The 27,846-nt window shown below is 41.4% G+C and overlaps 1 protein-coding gene across 4 annotated transcripts in view; it reads left to right on the plus strand.

Moving 5' to 3' along the window:
* The window catches only part of PTPRB (protein tyrosine phosphatase receptor type B), a 123,375-nt gene that overhangs the window by 85,857 nt on the left and 9,672 nt on the right, over positions 1 to 27,846 (plus strand). For all 4 annotated transcript variants that reach the window (XM_019748966.2, XM_074325419.1, XM_019748967.2 and 1 more), the window contains 11 exons: positions 6,437 to 6,543; positions 15,876 to 15,975; positions 16,817 to 16,900; positions 17,007 to 17,024; positions 17,143 to 17,224; positions 17,839 to 17,929; positions 18,605 to 18,681; positions 20,417 to 20,551; positions 21,571 to 21,693; positions 21,842 to 22,005; positions 23,593 to 23,728. In XM_019748966.2, the coding sequence (XP_019604525.2) occupies positions 6,437 to 6,543; positions 15,876 to 15,975; positions 16,817 to 16,900; positions 17,007 to 17,024; positions 17,143 to 17,224; positions 17,839 to 17,929; positions 18,605 to 18,681; positions 20,417 to 20,551; positions 21,571 to 21,693; positions 21,842 to 22,005; positions 23,593 to 23,728 (1,117 nt within the window). The remainder of the gene's footprint in view (positions 1 to 6,436; positions 6,544 to 15,875; positions 15,976 to 16,816; positions 16,901 to 17,006; positions 17,025 to 17,142; positions 17,225 to 17,838; positions 17,930 to 18,604; positions 18,682 to 20,416; positions 20,552 to 21,570; positions 21,694 to 21,841; positions 22,006 to 23,592; positions 23,729 to 27,846) is intronic.

Here is a 27,846-nt window from a genome sequence, read left to right on the forward strand (position 1 = left end):
CAGGCCCTCCCCACTGCAGGAGCCAGCAGAGCCCGTGGTCTGCTCTGTGCTCCCCAGAAAGCAGGTATAAGCAGAAGTACATAGCATCCCAAACCAGGGTTTTCAACAGAAAGAGAACCTATGCTGGTGTCTTGGATGTAAGGATACAGGCATTTGAGATTAGTACTTCTGTTAGGATGTACCTTCTCTATTGTGTATTCCCAGAGCTGATATCCAGCCCATATGGCAGCCAGTCAGGTTCTTTATGGGCCAGTGACCATTCCTGCCTAGGTCTTACTGACTCTTACAACGTTTGAGAATCACCCCTGAGTCTCACAGAAACTTTTCCATCAGCTCCAAAAGAAGACAGTGACCTGACATCACACCTGAAAGCATTCTTAGTTCCTCCCTCATCAACAAAGTCAGGTTAATGGTTGTCCTAAAACTGAGTGCTCACTTTGGGCAGGATCTCTGTGCAGCTACCTCTGCCCAGGACTCACCACAAAAATAATATTGCCCCCCCAGCCAAGGTTGCACCTCCAGAATAAACATGTGCAAGCTTACTAATGATGTTTACTTCAAGAAGAGACCATCTGAGTCTATCTGAAAGAGGTGACAGACAGAACAAAGGAGAAATATGAGAGATCAGAACACTGGAATCCTTCATTTTCTATAAGAATCAAGAGATGCCTCAGCTCCTTAGTCACTTTAGCTCCAAAAACTTTGAGCAAAAGTCTCCCCAGGAGACTTTTTTTTGTCTTTGTGAGTTGGAAAGTTGAGGCTGTTTTTGTTTGTTTGGTTGTTTGCTTTATGAGAGAAGAGTGATGATGATTCATCATTATAATTTCAGAGAAAGAGAATAGGAAGCTATAGACAGTTCCCATCTAGACCAGAGCCTACCCGTCTCCCAGCACATTCTTTCCTGTCCATAACAGCCGCCAGGGCCCTAGGGAGAACCCTGGCATCTGAATTCCAGTGCTGCCATTTTTAAACAGCATTACCTTGTAAACAGCATGTCAGTTCTATAATCATTTTTCTCATCTGCAAAACATTACGGAGTTGTCCTGGGGAATCGATCAAACCTAGTCATGTCCTTTCTACATTAAGGTCTTCCAGTGGTTTCTGTTCTCTTTTAGGAGCAAGTGAAGATCCAGAGCAGGGCACACAAAGCTCTCACCTTTCCCCTCCCGCCTGCCTCACTAGCTTTGTCTCCTACCACTTGCGCCAAGTACACCCTGCCCTTTTGCTACTCCTCACTCCTTGGAGTTCCATTGAATAGGACATGGCTCTCTTATACCTCTGAGCCTTTGCACATTCTTTTCACTATATTTGGGATGTCTGCCACTCCCTTATCTGGCTGATGAATTCCTTCAGACAGTTCAAAAGCCAGATCAAACCTCAACTAGCCCCACACCACCCCTGTCAACCCACGGCTGGGCAATTGGGCCCTCAGCTCTATTTCCACAGCACCCGGTCCGTACATTTCTCCAATCCTTCATTTAACCCTTTGGCTTTTAACCCTTTGTTTATTCACCTACCCTCCACACTACACTTCCAGAGTTCACAGTCTAACAGAGGAAATAGACGTGACATTGATTATGAAACAATATGGCAAGTACCTGGCACAAAAGAGGTGCTTATTAAATGTTTGTGAACAAATAAGGGAAAGATCCAAGATGCTCTATGAAAAGTTACACATTCTTATTGTAGCTTAATCAGCTCATGCTGGTTAAACATATTTGTTTTATTGGACACGGCTTTCCTGTATTTCTTCAATATACATCTGGTTCAGTCCTGTGAAAAGCATGCCAGGAAAGCACTCGGTAAGAGGAGGCACAGCCTTTCAAAGCATGAGGGAGAAGCATGTGCTAAGTGGCCTCCTGTGTGGGGGCTGCTGAACCCTGGCTCAGGGCAGTCAGTTCCACCCGCCTTAAGATGATAAGCACCATGGAGACCTTCGATGCGATCAGGCATCTTTTTTCCAGAGAGAATAGGTGGACAGGAAAGAACACAGAAAAGGTGAAATTAGGATCGAAAAGAAATAGGAAATGCTAGTTTAGCTACTCTGTAAGTTTACTTTGTCAGCGACTATGTGTTCCCATTCGTTGTTTCTATGATCCGGTTGTATAATTAATATTGTTTCATATGGGAAGAGAAAGGGCAGATCACGATGGGTGAGAGGCAGTTTAGAGATTAAGAAAGTGCTGATTTGGTTTTGTTTCTATTCTAAATAGAATAGCAATGTGACCATGGGCAGGTAAATCAGCTTCTCTTGACCTCGTTTTCCTCAAATGAAGGAAATTAAACCACATGATCTCTAACTTTGTGCTATAGAATTTTCTGATTTGCACACATGTGAAGTGTCCAGGGTACTATTAGATAATCTATTCATTAAAATAATCTTATGCATATAATTATATTTATCACACTGATAAGATATTCAATACATGGGCCTCCTCTGTGAAAGGTACCTGGCCAGGTGCTGTGGGGGATAGAAAAATCAATAAGGGTGGAGCGCCTGCCTTCAAGAAGTTTATAATGAGAACAATTTAATATATGCTTTCAAAGAGAAAGAAGACATGTCTATAAAATATTAGCAGAAATGCTGAAGGACATAAGAGGGACATAGGTAAATAAATGCTGTAAAGGTTCCAAGGGCTTCTCATGGGAGGTATTATGTTCGCTGGGCATTAAAAAGTAGGGAAGGATTTGAAAATATGGAGATAAGGACAGGAGGAGATTCAGGTGGAGGGAACAGAAAGAGTCAACGTGCAGAGGTGAAAACACACAGATTGTTTAGAGAAGAGCAAATAGTCTTGTTTCAAGCAGGGCTGGGGGGCTTAAAAAGAGGTAGCCGGGAAGACAAGACCAAGAAGATAGGAGGGGACAGGATTCTGGATGACTGCTAAGTGGTGCAGTAGGGAATGTGGCCGTGGTGTCCATTTGGGGAAAGGGTTCTCAGGGCAGAGTTCCTGATGGCCCACTAATTTTAACCTGTACAAGGTCATTGTCTCCCTCCTGGGTCCCTAAATGTTCTTATTCATCTGGATCCATTTCATACTTTGCATTTGCACCTGTGAATCCTAGAATTTCAGAGCAGAATATATCAAGGTGGTTATAGCCAATGCTTTTATTTTACAAATGAGGAAACTGAGGCATAAAGAAGTTTAGGGACCATTCAACTAATCAGCGGCAAAGAGAGAACTGGACCTCAGACCCTTTGCTCCCTAGCCTGGGCCCTTTTTATAATCCCTCCAACAGAAATGAATGCTATTAAACCAAAATTAAGCCAAGAGGTAGTAGAAGAAAGAAATCTGGACTAGGAGTCAGAAAATGCAGACTTTGGTTTTCTTTCACCAGCTTTCTTGGTAATCTTGAATGAGACATGGATTCTCTCCGAGCTTCAAGTTCTGAACTACTAAAGTAATACAATAAGCTTCCTTATATTGGAGCGGTTGGATACGATCAAATAAAACCATGTTTGTACAAGTTCTTTCACACTTACAAATCACTATACAAATATAAGAAAGGCTTATGATGAGAGAGACTCCTTTAAATTTCCAAAGGTACAATATATTAGCAACACACACCATCTCCTCACCTTCCCACTTAACATGTGCTGACTGCTGGTTACCTTTTGGGGACATCTCACAATATTTCAATCAACAGTCTGTTATTCCTGATACAACCTTTGGAAAGTGTCTTTAGAGATCAGTATTATCTTGATCAATATTACCTTGTTCATTTTATAAGACCACACTTGGACCTGGGCATGAGTTAGAAGGAGGTGATAGAGGGTCAGAACAATTTTCCCTGCCTGTTACTGCTTCCGCATTATTACAGGACATGCTCAGATACTTCTGGGTTCAACAAATACAGATTTTAAAAAAGACAGAAAAGGAAAAAGGAGTCTTCCTTTCACTTTCATAGGATTTAAATTAACACTAGAAAAAGTTTTCGCATATAAACCAAGTCTGATACTCTCAGTAAACCTACAGTCTCAGAATCTCAAGATAGAAAGAACTCAAGAGGTGGCCCATGCTGGTCTGGAACTTGGTGCAGCAATACTGTCCTGCAGCTTCCCTGATTGCTGGTGCTCCTCCAGCCTCTGCTTAAAGCCCTTCAACAACCATCTATGTGGCAGCTCGTCCTCTAGATGTTAGAAGGTGACTTTATGCTCCTAAACTACACCTCTGTTACTTCATCCTACTGAGCTCAGTTTTCCCTTCAAGATGGAAAATAATGATCTTAAATTTAAACCTGATCTTAAACCTTAAATCTGAAATCAACTCTCATGTCCCTCTAAGTCTTTTCTGTCGTCACCCTGGTCAATCACTTCAAATGATCTCTAATGCTTCCTAAAATATGTCCCCAGAAATTGAGTTGCAGCCCTCCAGACTGGACGTGACTCACCCAGAGAGCATGAGACTTAGGCCCTGTAATGGGGACAGTAGGCTTTGCATCCAGGCTGAGGTTGCAATTCTGTATTTTAAGAGCTGCACTTTGCCTGCTTATTGAATTAGGGCCAGCTCGTCTCCAGTCACCATCCCACATGGGGACATGGACAGCCACCTCAGCAGCTCTCCTGTCCGGGTGACTGGAGTAACTCCAAATGTCAGCTGAAGAATTCTAAATCGATCTCACTGTCACTCCAAATCCAATACAGCCCAAGTAAAGCTCCTCCTCTTTCCCCAGTCTAACTCCCATTTCTATCGGTGATGCCGTTTTTCTCCCAAATGACCTGAGCTCATATCTGAGAACCATCTTTGATTCCTCCCTTCTCCTCTTCAGGCGAGGCCCTATGTCATCCCTCCTCTCAATGCCCTTCAGTCTTCTTTCTGTTCTCACTGCCACTGCCCCAGGCCCGGGCACCATGTTCTTGGCCTACAGTATCACTGTAGTCTCTTAATGGACCATTCGGCTCCCAGCTGGCCCTTTGCTGGCTCTTCCATTTGATTTCACACTGTTCCCCCACTTGGAACCCTGTGCTCCAGGCCACGCCATCTCCTTATGCCCATTGCAGTTTCCTCCGATTTCCAGTATTCCTCATTTACAATTTAATACATGCTTTCTTCTTTTACTATTTGCCTTATTTATTGATATGGTTTTCCTAGTTTTCAAGAGGAGTGACACGTATCTCATTGTACCCAGCAATTAAACATAATGAAGGTGTTTAGTAAATTTTTATGACAATGACAATAATATTAAAATATTTTTAGATAATACCTAGTGCAAAATATACCTATTGCTTTTTAGAAAATACCTAGTGCAAAAAATATGCGGAGATACATAATTTTACTTGTGATGTTCAAAGCAAAATTTCATTTGTATATGTAATATTAAAAAAAACAATAGCCACAATAACAATAATACTAACAATACTGACATTTGACCAATGTGACTGTGCTAATGGGAACCTCAGAATTACTGGCCCCACGATGGAGCTCTATATCTTCCCAAACGCCTCAGTGTTCTCCTCCACAGTCTTCCTTGATGTTGGTAAATGGCACCTCCATTCTTCCAGTTGTTCCTCAGCCACACGTGTGGAGTCATCCTCGATTCCACCCTTTCGTACTCTACATCCATCAGCAAATCTTTCCGCTCTTTTCTTTGAAATATGCCACGCTTGTCACTACCGATACCACTACATTCTGGTCCAAGCCAGCATTCCCCATCTGGCTACTGCAATACCCTCCAGCTGGTAGCTCTTTTGCCATTGTCCCTTCTGTTTATTCTCCATTCCGCAGCAGCCAGAGTGATCCTGGTAACACCCTCCAGTGGCTTTCTATGTCTCTCAGAACAAAAGCCAAATCCTCACCATGACTTCTGGGGTCTTACATGGTCAGGCCCCCGTCTGTATCTCCTACCACTCCCTCCCTCCTTTCCTGTGCTTCAGCCCTTCTGGCCTCCTTGCACGCAGGTATGTTTCTGCCTCAGAGCCTTGTACCTGCCCAGAATGCAGGCCCGGCTCCCTCCCTCCCTTTCCTCAGATTTCTGTGTAAGTGTCCTTTTATCAAGGAGATCTTCGTTGACTATGCTGAATAAAGCAGTCCCACATGCTCTTTACCCATTGCTTTCCATCTCCCCTACTCTGCTGTTTTCTTCTTTATGGTACATATCACCATAAAATATATATTTGGCACATTTTTTAATCTGACTTCTTCCATAAAAGTGTTCTGGGATACTAGCGACTTTATTTTTGTTCCTTGTAGTAAATCCAGCTCCTTGAACAGGGACTGGCACACAGTAGGGGTTCCATAAATATTTGATAAATGAATGAATGAATGAATGAATGAATGAACGAAAGAACCCAGGTCTGTCTGATTCCATAATTCATATGCTACCCTGCCTACCCATTGACAGGTGCCTACCCCGTTTCTCCTTGAATACATTTTTCAGCCAGCCCTACTGTGGTCAGCCACTAATTTATGCCTAAATAAATCTGTTTTCTTTCCAGAATCAGCATTCGGGCTTTTACACAGCTATTTGATGAGGACCTGAAAGAATTCACAAAGCCACTCTATTCAGACACATTTTTCTCTTTGCCTATCACCACCGAGTCAGGTAAGGCTAACCTTTCTGTCCATCCACCTCCTCTACCAACCACCAAGTTACAAGGGTCTCTAGGGGAGAGATCTGCTAACTTGGCTGATGGTGAGGGGAACATTTATTTCCACTTGAAATTTAATCTTTATGTGATTATGGGTTGATGTGAATTAGAAGAATTGTAAAACTTCTGTCAGAGAATGGATTGAAAGGGGATTAATCTAGAAAAGGTGGAAGTGCCAGAATGTTTTTTCTATTTTTTTTTAATTTATTAGGGTGATAATTGTTAGTAAAATTACATAGATTTCAGGTATACAATTCTGTATTACATCATCTATAAATCCCATTGTGTGTTCACCACCCAGAGTCAGTTCTCCTTCCATCACCATATATTTGATCCCGTTTACCCTCATCTCCCACCCCCCACCCCCCTCCCCTCTTACCCTCTGGTAACCACTAAACTATTGTCTGTGTCTATGAGTTTCTGTTTCTCATTTGTTTGTCTTGTTCTTTTGTTGTTTTTGGTTTATATACCACATATCAGTGAAATCATATGGTTCTCTGCTTTTTCTGTCTGACTTATTTCGCTCAGCATTACACTCTCAAGATCCATCCATGTTGTCACAAATGTTCCTATATCATCTTTTCTTACCGCCGAATAGTATTCCATTGTGTATATATATGTTTTTTTCTATTAAAGATGAATTTTTTAAAATATTGGGTGAAAAACATTCAAATCAAGAGCCTGTATAGGTCAAAATATAAGGATATACGAAAGGCTTTCAGTCATAAGAGGGAAAGTATATGTGCATATATGTAGAAATGCATAGAAAAAAGAACAAAAAATACCACAGTATTAACAATGAATGAATATCTCAAGGTAGTGGGATTACAGGTGATTTTTTTCCTTTTGCTTGTTATATGTTGTTTTTACACTATAAAAAATGTTTACATAAATTTATGAAACTTCTCTTATGTGTGAGAGGGAAAGTCTGAATAATAATAGATTTATATTTACTGGTCACCTTCTCTGTGGAGATACAGTTTTAAGCATAGTATATATAATAATTTATCCAAACCTCACTACAACCTTTTGAGGTAGATACTATTATCATCCCCATTTTTAAAATTTATTTTTATTATTTTATATTTCAATTACACTTGACATCTAAAATTATTTTATATTAGTTTCAGGTATACATCACACTGGTCAGACAGTCACATAATTTACAAAGTGATCCCCCCAATCAGTCCAGGACCCACCTGGGACCATGCATAGTTAACAGTGTCATTGACTATATTCCCTATGCTGTACTTTACATCTCTGTGGCTATCTTATAATTACCAACTTGTACTTCTTAATCCCTTCATCTTTTTCATCCTGCCTCCTACCCCCCTCCCATCTGTCAGCCATCAGTTTATTCTGTATCTATAAGTCAGTTTCTATTTTCATTGTTTGTTTATTTTGTTCTTTAGATTCCACATATAAGTAAGATCACATGGTATTTGTCTTTCTCTGTCTGACTAATTTCACTTAGCATAATACCCTATAGGAGCATCCATGTTGTCGCAAATGGTAAGAGTTCATTCATTTTTATGACCAGGTAATACTGCATTATATAAATGTACCACATCTTCTTTATCCAGTGGTCTATTGATAGACACTTATGTTGCTTCCATATCTTGGTTATTGTAAATAATGCTGCAATGAACATAGGGGTTCATATATCCTTCCGAATTCGTGTTTGGATTTCTTCGGATAAATACCCAGAAGTAGAATTGCTGGATCATAAGGTAATTCTATTTTCAATTTTTGAGGCATCTCCATACGGTTTTCCATAGTGGCTGTACCAATTTGCAATCTTACCAACAGTGCATGAGGTAAGATTTTCACCACTTGATTTATTGATGATAGCCATTCTGACAGGAGTCAAGTGGTATTTCATTGTGGTTTTAGTTTGCATTCCTCTGATAATTAGTGACATTGTGCATTTTTTTGATATGTCTATTGGCCATCTCTATGTCTTCTTTGGAGAAATGTCTATTCAGGTCTTCTGCCCATTTTTTAATTGGATTGTTTATTTTCTTATTATTTTTTTTGGTATAAAGTTGCATGAGTTCTTTATAAATTTTGGGTATTAACCCCTTATTGTATGTATCACTAGTGAATATCTTTTCCCAATTGATAGCTTTTTTTCATTTATTTGATGGTTCCCTTTGTTCTGCATAAACTCTTTAGTTTGATGTAGTCCCATCTTTTAATTTTTTTCTTTTGTTTCCCTTGCCCAAGGAGATATATCACAAAAAATATTACTAAGAGCAATGTCAGAGAGTTTATTGCTTATGTTTTCTTCTAGGAGTTTTATGGTTTCAGGTCTTACATTTAAGTCTTTAATCCACTTTGAGTTTATTCTTGTATATGGAGTAAGAAGGTAGTCCAGTTTCATTTTTTTGCATGTATCTGCCCAGTTCTCCCAATACCATTCGTTGAATAAACTCTGTTCACCCCATTGTATATTCTTGCCTCCTTTGTCATAGATTAATTGACCCTATAGGCGTGGGTTTTTCTGGGCTCTCTATTCTGTTCCACTGATCTGTGTGTCTGTTTTTATGCCAGTAACATGCTGTTTTGATTACTGTAGCCTTGTAGTACAGTTTGATATCAGGTAGTTTGATACCTCCAACTTTGTTCTTCTTTCTCAAGATTGCTGTGGCTGTTCGGGGTCATTTGTGGTTCCATAAAAATTTTAGGATTATTTGTTCTAGTTCTGTAAAAAAATGCCATTGGTATTTTGATAGGGATTGCACTGAATCTGTAGATTGCTTTGAGTAGTATGAACATTTTAACAATGTTAATTCTTCCTAGTATAGCCTTCCATTTATTTGTATCTGCTTTGATTTCTTTCTTCTATGTTTTATAATTTTCTTCTATGTCTTATAATTTAACCTCTTTGGTTAAATTTATTCCTAGGTTGTGGGAGTTTTTTTAATGCAATTATAAATGGGGTTGTTTTCTTAATTTCTATTTCTGATAGTTCATTATTGGTGTATAAAAATGCAACCAATTTCTGAACATTAACTGTGTATCTTGCTACTTCACTGAATTCCTTTATTTGTTCTAATAGTATTTTGGTGGAAACTTTAGGGTTCTCTATATCATCCCCGTTTTAAAGCTGAGGACCTGAGGCACCAAGAATTTAAGTAACTCAGATTTCTGTGCAAGTGTCCTCTTATCAAAAAGACCTTCATTGACCATGCTAAATAAAGCCTAGTAGAGCTGGGAAAGATAGCTGACACTTTTCTGCCTGAATCCTTAACCTCTGTACTGCACTGCTTTGGAATATTTCTATCAGGCTAAGAATAGCATCATTTTTCAATACATTGTTCCTTGATACCATTATCTGTCACAGCCTTTTCCTGTAGCCAGTGTTTCACAATGCTTGGTCTCAGTAAGTTCTTCTTTATAGCTAAAACAGTCTGTCATGCTGCATGACAAAAAATGACTCAGCCTCACAAACACTCCCATCTATTTATGCCAAATATAGGGATAATCTCCCACTTTTCATACCAAAAAGAGATCAGAACACAGTTAAGAGGATTTAGATGTGTTTGCTTATAATTTAATGTAAGTAGGGCTTTGTAAACACAATAGTTTCCTCTTTGAGGTAGTTATACAACAAAAATCTATATAACCTAGTAAAGGAAGATAGTAAACATATACAAAAAAAAAGAATATTAACCACATTAAAAGAAATATGATTGTGTTAATTTGATGAGTCTTGAAAAGCAACATTGAATAAACAAATCCACAGGCTTAAAATGAAACTTCAAAAATGGGCTACTTCATAGACCTAAATGTAAGAGCTAAAACAATAATACATTTAAAAGAAAACCTAGGAATAAATCTTTGTGAACTTGATTAGGAAATGGTTTCTTAAATATGACACCAAAAGCACAAGCAACAACAAAAACAACAACAAATAGATAAATGGGACTTAATCAAACTTGAAAACTTTTGTACTTCAAAGGAGACCATAAAGAAAGTAAAAAGACAACCCACAGAATGGGAGAGACTATTTGCCAATCATATATCTGATAAGGTTTGAATATCCAGAATATGTAAATAACTTTACCTTGCAACTCAATAATAAGAAAGACAAAGGATGTGAATAGACATTTCTCCAAAGAAGATACTACAACTGTCCAATAAACATATGAAAAGAGGCTCAAAATGATTAGTCATTAGGAAAATACAAATCAAAACCATAAGATACCACTTCACACCCACTAGGATGGCTGTAATCAAATAGACAGTAACAAGATTTCCAGTCAAGATGGTGGAATAGGCAAATGCTATTCTCACCTCCTCTAGGGACCAGATCAGTTACAACTAAACTATAGAAAATCACCTGAATTCTAGCTGACCCTACAACTATAGACATACAGAAACAGCCACCTTGAGACTGGTAGGAGGGGCAGAGATGCAGATTGGTCTGGTCCCACATCAGTGTGGGAAGAATAACTTGGGATGGATAACTTGGCTTCAGAGGTCCCCCTGAGGAGCAAGGGGTCTCTGCCCCTCCCCAACCCAGGGTTTCAGTGATGGGAAGAGAAGTCCCCATAATTTCTGGCTTTGAAAACCAGCAGAGATTATGGCCATGTGAGGAGGAGGGTGGCTGCACTCCCAGACACTCCTTTTAGAGGGACCACACATGGACTTACTTGCTGATGGACTCACTCGCTCTGAGTTCCCATGCTGGGGCAGCAGCTCAAAAGGTGCCAGGGACGTATGGGGAGGAACTGAGTTGTCTGCCTTCAGGATGAGGGCTGAAGGGGCAGCTTTCGCCCTGACGGAGGAGCTGGCAGAAGCCATTGTTTATTTCTTGAGCCCTCCCCATCCCTGCATGCAGATACAGGCAGACGCCCTGAGTCTCCATCAAACTGGCTATCATCTTTCATCTGCCCCTCCCTAGTGATTCCCTGAGACTACACCCCACCCAACTTTCAAGTATACCCGAATCGCTTCCAGGGGCTTTTCCATATAAACAGCCTGTCTTGACTCATGCTGTAGACTTTCCTAAAATCTCTCAAAGATTCATAAAACCCAACCAAGCAGCATTTGGCTTCAGCATTCCCAAACCTCTGGCTAAGCAGTCCTAAGGCTGGCAATAGTAGTAGCCAGCCTTGGTTCACAGCTTGGCTTCTCAAGTCACCTCCAAGCACAGTGTGGGTAGCAGCCATCTGCAGATTGCTTTGTGGATCATGCCAGGTGGCCCTGGGCAGGGCACAGACTGAGGCTGAACTTCACCTGCAATGAGTCCCCTCCTAGGAGGCCCTGGGGCTGGCAGGCCCAGGACCAGCTTCTGACTAGGTCAGAGCATTACCTGGCTGCCTCTGGGCACAATCCACCGAAAGGACACACTGGGCAGGCACCAGGATTTTGCTAAAGCAAACCCTGCTCTGTAGGGTCAGCCCCTGCACAACAGTTCCTATACTATAGTCACAGTTAGTCCTCACAACCAGTCAGCCTTAGGGCTAATCCCTCTCATTGACATGCAAACAGCAATCAAGTCTTACCTACAATAGGTGGGCACATACAACCCACACAAGGAACACACCTGGAGCACCTGGCTCTGGTGACCAGGGAGACTGCACCAGTGGGTCCCACAGGACACCTACTACATCAGGCCATTCTACTAAGACCACAAGGCATAGCAGCCCTACATAAAAACAAACCAAGCAGCATTTTGGGAGGCAGCCAAAATGGGGAGACAAAGAAACATTTCCCAAATAAAAGAACAGAATAAAGCTCCAAAAAAGAACTAAATAAAATGGAGACAAGCAATCTACAAGATGCAGTGTTGCAAACACTGGTTATGAGGATGCTCAATGATCTCAGGGAGAACTTCAACAAAGAGATAGGAAACATAAAAATAGATATAGAAAACATGAAAAAATCAGTCAGAAGTAAAGAATACAATAACTTCAATGAAAAATACATTAGAGGGAATCAATAGTAGATTAGCTGAAGCAGAGGATTGATTTAGAAGATAAGGTAGCATAAAACACCCAATTAGAACAGCAAAAAGAAAAGAGAATCCACAAAAATGGGGAGAGTTTAAGGGGCCTCTGGGCAAACATCAAGCATATCAACATTTGCATCATAGGGGTACCAGAAGGAAAAGAGTGAGAGCAAGAATTGAAACCCTATTTGAAGAAATAATGATGCAAATTTTTCCTAACCTGACAAAGGATATAAACATATAAATCCAGGAAGTGCAGAGAGTCCCAAACAAGATGAACCAAAAGAGGCCCAGACCATGACACATCATAATTAAAATGGCAAAGGTTAAAGACAAAGAGAGAACCTTAATAGCAGCAAGAGAAAAGCAGTTAGTTCTACCTACAAGGGAGCCCCCATAAGACTATCAGCTGATTTCTTAACAGAAACTTGGCAGGCCAGAAGGGATTAGCAGGAAATATTCAAAGTAATGAACCAAGGACCTACAACCAAGACTACTCTACCCAGCAAAGCTGTTATTTACAATTGAAGGACAGATAAAGAGCTTCCCAGACAATGGAGTTCCTCACCACCAAACCTATATCATTAGAGGGATTTCTTTGACACACACACACACACACAAATAAAAAATATGAATAGTAAAATGACAATAGCTACATATCTATCAACAATTCCCTTCAATGTAAATGGATTAAACACTCCAATCAAAAGATAGGCTGGCTGAATAGATAAGAAAATAACACCCTTACATATGCTGCCTACAAGAAACTCACTTCAGATTGAAAGATACCTACAAACAGAAAGTTAAGTGATGGAAAAATTTATTTCATGAAAATGAAAATGGAAAAAGAAAGAAAAGCTGTGGTAGCAATTCTTATACCAGACAAAATAAACTTTAAAACAAAGGCTATAATAAGACACAAAGAAAGACCTAGTAATCCCACTTCTGGGAATTTATTCGAAGAAACCCAAAATGCTGCTTTGAGAGGATGTGTGCCTCCATATGTTCATTGTAGTATTGTTTACAATGCCCAAGACGTGGAAGTAGCCTGGGTGTCCATCTATGGAAGAATGGATAAAGAGGAGAGTGTATATATATATATATATATATATATATATATATATATATATATACACACACATACATACATATATATATATATATACGTATACACACACATATATATACACGTATATATATATAGATACATATATACATACATATATATATACACATATATATACATATATATATATATGTGTGTGTATATATGTGTATATACTCTCCTGGAAAGGAAGAGTATGGATTCTTACCATCTGCAGCAGCACGGATAGACCTGGAGAGTATTGTGCTGAGTGAAGTACGTCAGACAGCAAAAGACAGATACAATGTGATTTCACTTTTATATAGAATCTGAAGAACAAAATAAACAAACAAAACAGAAACAAACTCATAGAAACAGAGGGCATTTTAATGGTTGCCAGACAGGAGAGGGCCTGGGAATGGATGAAAAAGGGGAAGGGATTAAGGAGTACAAATTGGTTGTTACAAAATAGTCATGGAGATGTAGGGTATAGCGTAAGGAATATAGTCAGTAATATTGTAATAACTACGTATGGTGTCCGATGAGTACTTGATATGTTGGAGTGATAGATGGGAACAGGGTTGGGGGACAGGCTGAAAAAGGTGAAGGCATTAAGTACAAATTGGTAGTTACAAAATAGTCATGGGGATGTAAAGCATAGGGAATATAGTCAATAGTATGGTGATAACTATGTAAAATACCAGGTGGGTACGAATCATGGGGAGTCACTTCTTAAATTATATAAATGTCGGACCACTATGCTGTACACCTGAAATTAGTATAAAATAATACTGAATGTCAGCTGTAATTGAAAAATTTAAAAAGGGGGGAAAAAATGAAGGGGAATAAGAGGTTCAAATTTCCAAATATAAAACAAATACATCATGGGAATGTAATGTACAGCATGGAGAATACAATCAATAATGCTGTGATAGCGTGGTATGGTGTCAGATGGTTACTGGACTTATCATGGTGATCATTTCTTAAGGTACATAAATGTTGAATAACTATTGTTTACACCTGAAACTGATATAATGTTGTATGTTAGCTATATTTTAATAAAAATCTGTTTTAGAAAAAGGATCACAACAAGTATTAGCAAGGATATGGAGAAATTGGAACCCATATACATTGCTTATGAAACTGAAATGGTGTAGCTGCTTTGGAAAACAGTTTTGCAGTTCCTCAAAACTTAACTTAGGGTTACCATCTAACTCAACAATTCCACTCCTAAGTATATAACCAAGAGAAATGAAACCATACATCCACACAAAAACTTGTAAACAGATGTTCATGGTAGCATTATTCATAATAGCCAAAAAAAATAGAAATAACCCGAATATCCATCAATGGATGATTAGATAAACAAAACTGACATATCCATACAATGGGATATTATTGAGCCATAAAAAAGAATGAAATACTGATTAATGCTACAATATGGATGAACCTTTAAAACATTATGCTATCTGAAAGAAGCCAATCACAGAAGACCACGTACTTATGATTCAGTTTATGTGAAATGTCCAGAAAAGGCAAATCTGTGAAGACAGAAAGTAGATTAGTGGTTGCCAGGGGTTAGGGAGAGGGAATAATAGAGAATAATAGCTAAGGGGCGTGGAGTTTCTTTGGGGGAAGGGGAATGATGAAAATGTTATAAAATGAATGTGAACATGTTTGCAAAACTCTGTGACTATACTAAAAATCATTGAATTATACAATTTAAATGGATACATTGTATGACGTGTGAATTCTATTTCAATTAAATTGTTCAAAAATCGGGCTACCCTGACCTGTTCATAAACTCCCAGTGCCATTATCATACCAGAAAAAGAAATGAGATTTTGTTAAAATAACTCTCAGCAATTCACTGGATTTGCCCAAGTCTCAGATGCTGTAACTTGTTTCATACACATGAAACAGCATTTTTATTTTGATGTCAAATTACTGGCCTTTATTTCAGGTGCCCCAAGCTTTACATACAAGCGCAAAATCCCTTAAAAGCTAAACACCATTAAGTTCAAAAGTATAATGACCAACCTGCCGTTACAAGGTAGTAGCCAGCATTGCATCTTCTCAGCTGCGTACTCCTAGCCTTTAGATAATAAATGCCTCAGTGTGGGCAACGTTCCACTCCTTCTGTAATAAGGTTCCTGGGAGGTAGGGCTTCAGTACCTCCCTTACTGATTCTTTAGCACTAATGTTCCCACCTGGGTTTGTTGTTTCCATCTGGATTATTGTAGAGCCTTTGTTCGGAGTAATTGAAGGTGTGAGTGCTGGTCTGTTCTTAATTGGCATGCTGGTGGCTGTTGTTGCCTTATTCATCTGCAGACAGAAAGCGAGGTGAGTACACACAATCCTTTGGCGATTGGGCCCACAACTGGAAAGATGCAACTGGAAATGCCCTTTAGCCTGAACAGTAAGAAGGGAAAACAATTTCTCTAGGTTAATTCGCCTTTATTGTTTCTCAAGAGAAACTACAGCAAACACTAAAACCATGACTCACTTTTTTTCTGCCTCTCTACAGACCGTTGATGAATTTTACCCTTCCCAAATGGCTGAGGGGCCATGTGTAGACTTCATTTGAATGTGAAATAACTCTTTTTGCACAGGAAAAGAAAAATATTTTGTGTGTGGTTCGATCTCCCCATGAAGACAGAGATGTCTGCAAATTTTGTGCCCAAGTACTTTTCTGAAATATGCTGAAAAGTATGGTTGACATCACCGTTTTGTGGCTCAGATCTGCCATGCTAATTTAAGGAGAGACCAAAAAGCATCAAATAGCATGTGGTCCCATGCCACACTCTCTCTCCTCTCTTAGGGAATTGTTTTCTTTGGCACACTGTCCTCTCTTTTGCAGTCATGTCTTGCATCTAAGGTTTACTGGGACTGTTTTTAAGGAAAGTTTTATTGAGAGTGTGGGAAGTGATTGTGACCTGTCGCCAAAAACCAGAAGACGAATCTTCAGCTATTGCAGAGATCTGTTTCTGAGTGGGAAAAATCTATTTCTTCTTTGTGTTCTTCCTCTCCTTTCCTCCCTCAAAGAGATGTTGGCTGAGTGAAAATCTACATGAATACTGAAAAATCCATATTTGCACAAACACGCACAGCCTTACCATAAGTGGGAAAATGTGTTGAAGTCGAGTTTCATAATCAGAATATAATCCTCTCCCTTATGTTGCAGCCATGGTCGAGAAAGGCCCTCTGCCCACCTGAGCATCCGCCGGGATCGACCATTATCTGTCCACTTGAACCTGGGCCAGAAAGGGTGAGCACCACATCTTCCGTCACACGGGTTATTGAAAGATGAGTTGATTGTGTTGTGTGAGGTTCGCTAATGAGGTCTTTGTTCTTCTTTTGGCTTCCCGTCCCAGTAACCGGAAAACTTCTTGGTAAGAGATAAAACTCATTGATTACTATATATTATCTGTTTTTGAAATACAGCTCTGACTTGTTATGGCATTGTCCCTTCAGTAATTTTCTTTTGTTTCTGTTCTATTTTAACTATAGCCCAATAAAAGTAAACCAGTTTGAAGGGCACTTCATGAAGCTGCAGGCTGACTCCAACTACCTTCTATCCAAGGAGTACGAGGTACAACTCAGATGCAGTGATGCTTTATCATCCTAGTCCTGAGCAGAATTTCCCTCCCAACTCCTATTGTGAAATCACAGAGTGATTGGGCTCAGGAGTTAGGATAACACTTAGGATCCCAGCTGAGCACTCTTTTACGCCCCAATCCCTTCTCTGCTTAACATACCGACTAGTCTCGCAGGCCAGTGTGACATCCAGACTCTCACAGCAAACAAAGTGCTACCTGAATCAGATGATAAGAAAGAATTAACAAATTGCAAATGCAAACGGAACACTGTCAGTTACTTAACCTGGCCATTTGCTTGATGGGAGACAATGTGGTTTGGTGGAAAAGTTCCCAGGCTTTGGATTTGATTCCCTGCTTTGCAACGCATGTGATCTGGGGCAAGTTAATTATCCTGTCTGAGCTTTATCTGTAAAATAGAGATAAAAATACCTCCTGTGAGGGGTTGGAGGCTGTGGTGGGGATCCGGACTAATGCACGTCGAATACAAGCATTCCATAGACAGTAGCTAGTGTACATCTTCTCATAGTATTATGTATCTCGAGGATTGTGTGATTTGCTGTATCCTATTTCATATTCTCCACTTGCAAACTTATTTTTGACCTGATAGGACTTAAAAGACGTGGGTCGAAACCAATCGTGTGACATTGCACTCTTGCCGGAGAATAGAGGGAAAAATCGATACAACAACATATTACCCTGTAAGTTTTGTGTTGAAATTTGTAATACTGCCTTCCTCTAGCTGTTTCTTCTCTTTCCCAGGAATAAAATGGAGCTAAAGAAATATGGTGTAGCTGGATTTGGAAGATCTGAGGCTCTGAATGTGTTTACAAAGGAATGACTTGCATGTTATTGCACTTCCCTCCACATAAGCAGTAACCAGCTTCAGCTCTGGTTCTGTGAGGCCTCTTTTGCTGTTGGCATTTCACCCTGGGATCCTACTGCTTCTCTTTCGAGGCCTCAGAGCAGTAACAGGCTCAATAGCACAGGCCAACCTAGGTTTACTTAACAGCCTCCAGTTACAGTTATTATCCTTACCCTGTATGTGAAGCAATAGAAGGTAGTTTTTTTAGACTGCATTTGTTCAAGCAGTGAGAGGGTGCTGGACACTCCTTGGGCAAATGTCAGTGTTACAAAAGAAAGCATAGAGGCGCCCTCAAAGGGTGTGGTGTGTGTTTATGAGCCACCTATGCAACCTGGGGCAAGTCAGTTATCCTGTCTGAGCCTCATTTGCAAAATGGAGATGAGAATACGTCCCTTACGGGCCTCTTGTGGGGATCAGAGCTAATGCATGTCAAATACCAAGCATTCCATAAACCACAGAAAAATCACCCCAAGACTCAGTAACAAATCTCTCTTAAAACACTTCTTTCCAGATGATGCCTCTCGAGTGAAGCTGTCCAATGTGGATGATGACCCGTGCTCCGACTACATCAATGCCAGCTACATCCCCGTAAGTGAGCCACTAGGCCGGGACGCCTGGATGAAGCTCTGATGGGTGGCCACACTGCAGATACCTCTCCTCCTGTATGCTAGCATTGTTCTCAGGTCCGGAAGCACACAGGCTTAAGACCATGTCTGATTGCCATAAAACATGGGGTGTCCAGTTTGATCACTGCTAAGGCCCATTTTTCACAATGGCTATAGTCACAGGATATTATAATGAGCCCAGCATGCATTGTCACAGGTTGTTTTCTCTCTATAGCCCTTAGGCAAGATTAGTGCTCTCTAAAGAAGCTCGATCGCCCCTGCTAAGGCTGCCTAGTTAGGGAAGCTGATTCAAAGTTATTTAGGTTTTTGAAAAACCACAGACACACCTCAAAGTTTGTGTCAAACTTTTAGGCTCAGATTCTGGCTAGCATCGTGCCAACTTCCTAGAGCACACTGCAGTGGAAAAAGCTTTAAGGTCAGACAGATCCAGATTTCAATCCCATCTCTGCCCCTTGCTGACTCTGTGACCTTGGGCAAGTTATGTCACTGCTTTGGGCCTCCATTTCTTTTCCAAACAATGAGGATAAGTAATACGTATCTCAAATAGCACCTTCCATTCATTCAATAAACACTCGGTAAGTGCTAGCTATAAGTCAAACACTGAGCTGTTACAGGAATAAGGTAAGATATAATCCTGACTCTCAAGGAATTCTCAGCAGAGTTGGGGCATCAGGAAGTGACAAGGCGATGGCATGAGAAACAGGCTGGAGCAGTGCTTCTAACGTTAACATAGATCCACATCATCTGGGGGTCCTGTTAAAATACAGATTCTGATACAGCAGGGCTGGGGTGGCACCTGGGATTCTGCATTTCTAACAAAGTCTTAGGTGAGCCCCGTGTTGCTAGTGTGACGACCACTCTCTGGGTGGCAAGAAGCTAGACGTTGCCAAAGGAGTTTCTAGGAGGAGAACATCACCCAGCAGAGAGAAAGATAAAGGAAAGCTCCTCAGAGCAGGCCGCACGCTGAGACTTGGAGGATAAATAAGGAATAGCCAGATGAGAGTCAGTGTTTGGGTGGGTGGGACGTGGGAGTGGCAGAGGTGATGTAATGTAGAGGCCCTGAAGAGAGACAAGGAAAGAAAGAGCTTTGACTTGGATCTGCAAGGAATTCTGTATTGCTGGAGTACAGAATGAGTGGGTGAAAGTATCCTAGCTCATAGAGTTGTGGCTAAGATTAAATAAGATCTGTGAAAGTCCTGTCCCACGGCATGTTATATGGTAGGTGCTCAATAAACAGTGGTTTCTCTTTCCTTAAATTTCCCTTGCATGACACCTCTTACTAACATTCTACTGTCAATCATCCAAAATGACGAACTTCTAAGTTGAATAAATAGGGAAAGAGCCTGATCAACGTCAGTCCCTCAGACAGTTTACACACACACACACACACACACAAACACACACACAGAGAGACACAATTGCAGGTGAAATGTTTTCTAGATTTTCACCTGAGTCCTCCATTGCCTTTCAGAATAGACCTAACCTAATAAAAGGGAATTTGGCTCTTAACAATAGTGCAATGTTCCGGCCTTATGTCCTTCCTGCTCCCAAGCCTTGACACTTGTGTTAGTATCTTTTTCTCAAATCAGGAGCCTGGCAAAGACCTACATATCATGTAATCTGCAGCACTAACCCTTTGTTTATAGTTCTGAAGAGGCCCATTGTTTCTGACTCTCCATATTGTAAATTCATCTCAGGGCAACAACTTCAGAAGAGAATACATTGCTACTCAGGGGCCTCTTCCTGGCACTAAGGATGACTTCTGGAAAATGGCGTGGGAACAGAATGTTCACAACATTGTCATGGTGACCCAGTGTGTCGAGAAGGGCCGAGTGAGTAAACAGTCTTCCTGACTTCTGAACTTTGCTTCCCGACACCTTGAGGGAATTCTTCACCATCAAAAGTTAAGCCCACAGAAGCCAAGTAGGGAGCATGTAAGAACATCGTTAGTGAATTAAGCCACTCAGTTATAAAACGCTCTAATAGGTGATGCCCGATTTGGATTCTGGGTCTGAAGTTTCAGTCAGAGGTGTTTCCGTTTGAGGACTGGGATTATCAGAAGTGTCCATGACACAGACAGATGAACGGGTGCCATCCTTCAGTGTATGGTGAGCAGAAATGCCTTGCTAGGGTCACTGGCTCTGCTCCTATTTTTACAAAAGAAGGAGAAGGGAGCTTTGGGCTGTGTCTGCAGAAACAAAGAAAAATAGTTCATTGGACAAATTAAGCAAACCTCTTGTCATGCACTTGTAATCCTCTATTTTATATGGTTACTTTGAGAATGAAAGAGATGACATGTGAGTACCCCCGTATCTGTGGTCAATAAATACATGTCCACAATCTTCTTTCTCCTATCTTTCTACATATAAATATGAGCTAAGCTAAATGTTCTGATTTTTCAAAGATCATTTGGCCCAAGGTATTGAGTCCAGCTTAGGACAGTGATATCAAAATATAAACAAAACCAGGCCTGGAAGACTATACCTTCCTCTGCCCAGCTAGATCTTTCTTCAGAAAGAACCATTGTAAGATACGGTTTATCAGCTGGTGGAACTGAAATGCTAAGGAAATCAACAACAACAACAACAAAAAACCATGAAACACTGCCTGAAAGGCAGACGAATCCAGAGGTTGCAGAGCATGTTCCCTGAGCAGCGTGTCTCCTTCACTTGCAGCAGGAGCCCAGCTTCAGCTCTGGCCATGAGCAGGTTAATGCAAAGCAGATGGTCAAATTGCTTTAGCAGCTGGTCCTGACTTCCAATTTAGGAAGATATGTCGAGGAGGAAAAGTCCAGGTTCACAGAGGAGTCACATTTCCAGACTCACTTTTTTTTCTGTCTGTCTTCCGCTAGGTAAAATGTGACCATTACTGGCCAGCGGACCAGGATTCTCTCTACTACGGGGACCTCATCCTTCAGATGCTTTCGGAGTCCGTACTGCCCGAGTGGACCATCCGGGAGTTTAGGATATGCAGCGTATGTTAGTTTGACTTGTTTTAATAACCCAGCTTGGAAAGATGAAGGACACCTGGGAATCCCATTTTCGCTGGCTCCCATCCTGTCGCAGTTGTCAAACGTGAAGGGCCTTAGGTCGGCCCTCTCATTGTCCTCTCTGCTCTTACAGGAGGAACAGCTAGATGCACACAGACTCATTCGCCATTTTCACTACACGGTGTGGCCAGACCATGGAGTCCCAGAGACTACCCAGTCCCTGATCCAGTTTGTGAGAACCGTCAGGGACTACATCAACAGAACACCCGGGGCCGGGCCCACCGTGGTGCATTGCAGGTACGTGGTGACTAGTGGCCAATAACATGGCAGCCAGATGTCTGAAAACAGGCAGAAGCGTGGGGCATCCAGTGGGGGCAGGATTCATCTGGACCTACCAGCCTGTTTAGGCCCAGAGGATGTTCTTACGCTCTCTTCCGCCTTCTCCTCCCCCAACCTCACTCCTTTTCACTGACTTCTCCTTCTCTGCTTTCTTCACATCCCACCTCTCTCTCACCCTCACTCTTCATCCTTATCTCTCTCTCTTGCTCCTTTTCCTGCTGTACAAAATGCAAAGGCCTTATGTGACTTCCAGGCCCTCCATAATGGGGCCCCATTTTACCCCCAAGCCAAGTTCCCAGAAACTCTCTCCCACTCTAGCTGGAAGGAGACTGCACATGCTTATTCTGGCTTCTTGCCATTCTTACTCCTTGGAATGGCCTTAGCACTCTCTCCTCCACCTATTTAAGCCCTAACTCTCCTTCAAGATCCGTGTCCTAGACCTCCTTCCAGGTTTAGTAGCACTTGCCATCTGCAGCACCCAATTTTGCTCTTAAATTTCTGTTCTCTCTTTGACTTCTCTTTGCCTCAGATTATGTGTCCATAAAATCAGCCTAACAAGCAATCCACCTATCTCTCTGTCTCTGTCTCTCTCTGGGGAGTCTGGTGTTTAGCTAATTAGTGTTTGCAGCAACACTTTGATAGCCCTAACTAAACAGCACTAATAAATAAGGAGCAGGGAATTGCTACAGTAAATGTCAAATGCTTCATTTTCTCCCAATCAGCCCAGCACCCTAGGAGCCCTGCTTTTATATGTCATTGGAACCCTGATGCTTTTAATAGGCATGTGAGGCGCTCAAGAGCTTCCTGCTTTCTGAACATGGCAGGCATTTTCACCCAGGACCACTGAGGGACTGTTCTTTTTCTTACAAATATGTGCATCAAAAATCCCCCGACTATGCAATCACTTTGGGGAGTGGGCAGGGGGAGCAAACCCTCATGAAGTTTAAGGTGTTCACACCCTATGATATGGTAGTTCTGCTTCTAGATATCAACCCTAGAAAAATACCCACAGGCGTATGCAGTGGTGTTCACTGCCGCACAATTTTTAACAGAGAAAAACTAAAACTGATCTTGCAGTAGGGAATGGATTAGCGCTGGTTTATGAACTCTACAGAATAGTTAAGAGAACTTAGACGTACTTATAACAACATGGATAAATCTCAAAACACAATATTGAGTAGAAAACTTGGCAGAAAGATAGAGGAAACGTGTTAGCATTTTAGTAAATTTTTGTAACACATAAAATGAGTATATTGTTTATGGATTTACATGGCTGTAGGAAAAGTATAAAAACATGCATGGAAATGAAAGTTACCAAGTGCGGAGCGGTACTTACCCCTGGTGGAGCGGGAGAGGTGGAGGAAAGAAGTAGAGGCAGTGGCTCTAAGTTCTATTTTTTTGAGAGAGCACATGGAGAGAAAGAAGTATTCCTATGTTCTCCCTTAACCTGGAAGGGAAAAGAAAGACTTCGGTAGAGTCTCTGGACGCAGTCTTGAAAGGCCTATTGAATAAAAAGGCTCAGCTTTCCTTCGATATCTCTTCTAGTGCCGGTGTGGGTAGGACCGGAACCTTCATTGCATTGGATCGAATCCTCCAGCAATTAGACTCCAAAGACTCTGTGGATATTTACGGAGCAGTGCACGACCTAAGACTTCACAGGGTTCACATGGTCCAGACCGAGGTAAGGGTTGCTGGCGGAAGGACACGGACCACATTCTCCGCATTCCCCGGTCCTCCCCCCCGCAAATGCTCAGGGCTTTAATCTGACAAGGGGAAGTAACTATGACTCATTAGGAAGAGAAAGAACACTGAATATACATGTTTTCTAGGACTTGGTTTTTTTGGGGTTTTTTTTTTTAATTTATTGGGGTGACAATTGTTAGTGAAATTACATAGATTTCAGGTGTACAATTCTGTATTACATCATCTATAAATCCCATTGTGTGTTCACCACCCAGAGTCAGTTCTCCTTCCATCACCATATGTTTGATCCCCCTTACCCTCATCTCCCACCCCCCACCCCCCTGAGACTTGTTATTTTAAAACAAATCTCAGTGACCTTGAGGACAGTGTGTATACCCTTATATTTACTGCACTGGTTGCCCATCTTCTGCAGGTAGGTAGGAAGAAAGACAGATTAAAAAAAAAAAATCAATGCGTTATACATGGAGGAAAGGCCACCGCCAAGCCATCCTGAAGATCATTTTCAGGTAGTTTGGTGGGTGAACCTAAGAACTTCAATTAGTAAAGAGGAAACAGAGTCCAATCTTTTCTCTCCTCCAGCCCACCCCAGCTGCACCCACAACTCTGGAGACACCAAAGGAGTGTATGTTAAATGTGAAGGATAAATGCTTCCATTTGTACAGTCCTTTGGCATTTGCAGGACATTTTTGAATATGTTATCTCATTAAATTTTCACAATAATCAGATGAGAGAGGTATTATTTCCCATTTCCAGGCTAGAAGATAGGTTCAGAGGTTAAAGGACTTACACAGCTGTGAAGTGGCCACGCTGGGACTTGAAACTGCTGTAGAGAATCCTAAGCCCTAAGCACCACATCCGCTGCCCCAAAGCCTCAGGGCCATGTCTATGTCCCCACATGGACCAAGCATGTCACTCCCCTGCGTGATTGCCTTCCAAGGCCCAAGTTCGCTTACCTTTGTGTTTCCCATGTAACTGCAAAATCCTCTTTAAAAGAAAAAAGAATTCCCATGGTCAAAGAGGTAGAAAGTTCTACGTGTTACCATCTAGTTTGTATAGTCACAGTACATGTGAAAACTGCGTAGGCAGCTGTGCTCCACAAAACAAGGTTGTCCTGCAATAAAGCACCCCCTAAGCTTCGTGCAACCCACTATTCCCCAAACTACCTTGACCCTGAATTCTTTTCTTGGGTAGCACCTACTAGTATCTCACAGATCTCATATTCTGTAACACATTTGGGAAAACACTGGCGCCATTGTCTCTTGCAGGCAGCGCCCACACCATTATTGTCCTGGGCTTGGAGTACATGCATTACAGCAATTATTACACCACATTTTGATTTCATTATGGGATTTTTTTTAAATACATAAAACTAGGGAAAATAGTGTTATGAATTTCCATCTACCCAAACCCCAGCTTCTGCAATTATCAGTATTGTGGGTTCTTTTTTCATCTACATCCCACATATACTGTTCCCCCACCCTATGACCTGATTGGAATGCTTTAAAGAAAATTCCATGTATCACATTATTTCACCTTGAAATATTGTTTGCGTAGTGGGAGGCCACCATTTCCTGGAAAACGATTCTATTGCACGGCCATCTAAGATGCTGCTGGCCATGACATGCTTGGCTGTGGGAAAAAATGATCAACTCACAGGCTGTAACTAAATGGGAAAATCAATGCCTGAAGTAAGGGTACAATTAATAAAGACTTCACAAGGAAACAGAGCAGGACTATGATCAGAATTAAAGTTTCCACTGCCTAATCAATTGCCACCCAGCTCCTGTGACCCAAGGCTGGCGAGACCGGGCCAACTTATAGGATAAGGACTCTTTTTAAAGTCATGACCACAAGATCATTACATCTAAGAACTTTAACCGTAATTCCTTAACATTAGCTAATATCCAATCAGTATTTAAATATTTCTAATGATCTCAGAAGTTACATTGTATACTTGGTTTGCTTTAGAATCCAGAGGCCACACATTGCTTATGGTTGAAGTCTCTTTTAAATCCCCCTTAATGTACAATAACCCTCCCTCTACTTGGTTTTCCATGCCTTATATTTGTTAATGAAACCAGCTCATTTATTGTGTAGATTTTCCCACATTGTGGACGTGGCAGACTACTTTTTATGGTGGTCATGTATTAGGTTGGTACAAAAGTAATTGTGGTTTAAAAGGTTAAAAATAATTGCAAAAACCGCAATAGCTTTTGCACTAATCTAATATTACTCCATTCTCCATAGTTTTTGTCAGCCAATGTGAGGCTCGATTAAATTCAGGTCTGTTTTTACCACCACAGCGCTTCACGGGTGGTGCTGAGTATTTCCTGTTGCATCACATCAGGAAGTACTTCCTGTCTGTGTCTTTCTCTCAGTGTTGATGAAATTGACAGTGACCATCCACTATCATGTTCCTCATTAGCCTTTCACTCAACAGTTTGGGAACCCACTGGTAACCACTGTCTAGCTCTGTTATTTCATTAAAGGTTGCAGAATTACATCACACTGTATCATAATTGTTATCTGTCAGCTTTCTCTAAAAGACTCTGAATTCCTAGAGGGTACGAACATGTTTTCCTTCTCTCTATCCTCAATAGTTTTGTCTGTTAAATGAATGAACACCTATTCTACGATTACGTTGTTAACGTGTGTGTTTTCAGGCTCCCTAGTTATTGTCAGAGGCTTCTTGGGCCACGTGTCACTTCCATACACCTGCCCAGAACTCTGGAGATACATTTTGGTGATGAGTAGGCACTCCCTATTGATGATGAGGCAGGCACTACCTGACTTCCAGGGCAAGGGTAACACGAGGTGCCAAAGTTCTGCATCCTTCTCCCTGGATATAACTCTTTCTTTTCCCTGACTTCCTCTTTTCCTCCTGCCTCTCTGAGGATTCTGTGGCTCTTGTTCCTTAGGTTGCCTCTTCACTGTTCAAGTTCCCCAAGCTTCTGTCCTCAAGGCGCCACTCTTCTTTCACTGCACCTTTAATCTTTGTGATGTCCTCCACTGCCTCCCATGGCCTCAAGAACCACATGCGTGCTCATGTTTCCCAAATCTCATTCTCCTTCCCCAGCATCCACCTAAGTCCCTGCCTATGAGTAAGTCCTACCTGGAAGCCTTACAGTCAACTCAAAAAACTCATTATCTGTCTTCAAAAAACAAAGAACAATACTAAGAACAAAAGCACTCCTGCAGTTACTCCTTCCAGTTTCAGGTAACGGTGTCTCCACCCACCTTGCCTTCTACCTGATTGCCCAAGCCCGGGGTCTGACTTCTTTGCCTACACTTCCCACACTCAAACAGCCACAAAATCCTGTCCGTTCTACCCAACATCTTTCTCTCTGTTCTAGTCTCGCCATTGCCACTGCCACTGCCCTGCTCTCACCCGGACCTGTTGCAGTGGCCCCCTAGTTGGTCTCCTGTCTCCAGCATCTGTCCTAACACTCCTCATCACTACTGCCCCCAACAAAGTTCTCTAGCTAACTGTGTCAGCTCCCCGCATAAATTCTGAGAAAGCTCTCCATCACTTGTAAAAGAAAGTTCAAACTCTCATCCTTATGTACAAGCCTCTCCGTAACCTAGTCCCAGCTCACTTCTCCAGTTTCGTGGTGTAACACCACCCATCCCCATTGTTTTAGGGTCTGACAAAATTAAGGAAGTCCCTCCCGCTCCCCGGGCCAGAATAAAATTTGATTCTTCTGTTCATGATGCAGTAAGATAGAAATGTTCTCTCTCTCTCTCTCTCTCTCTCTCTCTCTCTCTCTCTCTCTTTTTCCTGTTGGAAATGAAATCCCAAACACTATGCAGATAGTACCTGTCTTGCTTTAAGACTGCTGCAGTCAGGCTGCTTCCATAGTCTCAGCAGCCCTGCCCCAGAGCTGACAGGGCTCAGAGCACCGAGGGGTGTGATCCACAGCTGAGCCCCTGTGGGTGACTGTTCCAGGAAAGGCAAAAGGACATTCTGACCCCTGGTTACTCTTCTGCATCCATGGCAATAGTCAGCCTCCACTTTATTCTACATTATTTGGGATACTAAGGGAGGCAGGTCTTCACAAGTTTTGAGAAGTGTATCAAAGACCAAAGATTTCTAAA

This window comes from Rhinolophus sinicus, linkage group LG02, assembly GCF_036562045.2.
Source record: "Rhinolophus sinicus isolate RSC01 linkage group LG02, ASM3656204v1, whole genome shotgun sequence".
Lineage (NCBI taxonomy): Eukaryota > Metazoa > Chordata > Mammalia > Chiroptera > Rhinolophidae > Rhinolophus > Rhinolophus sinicus.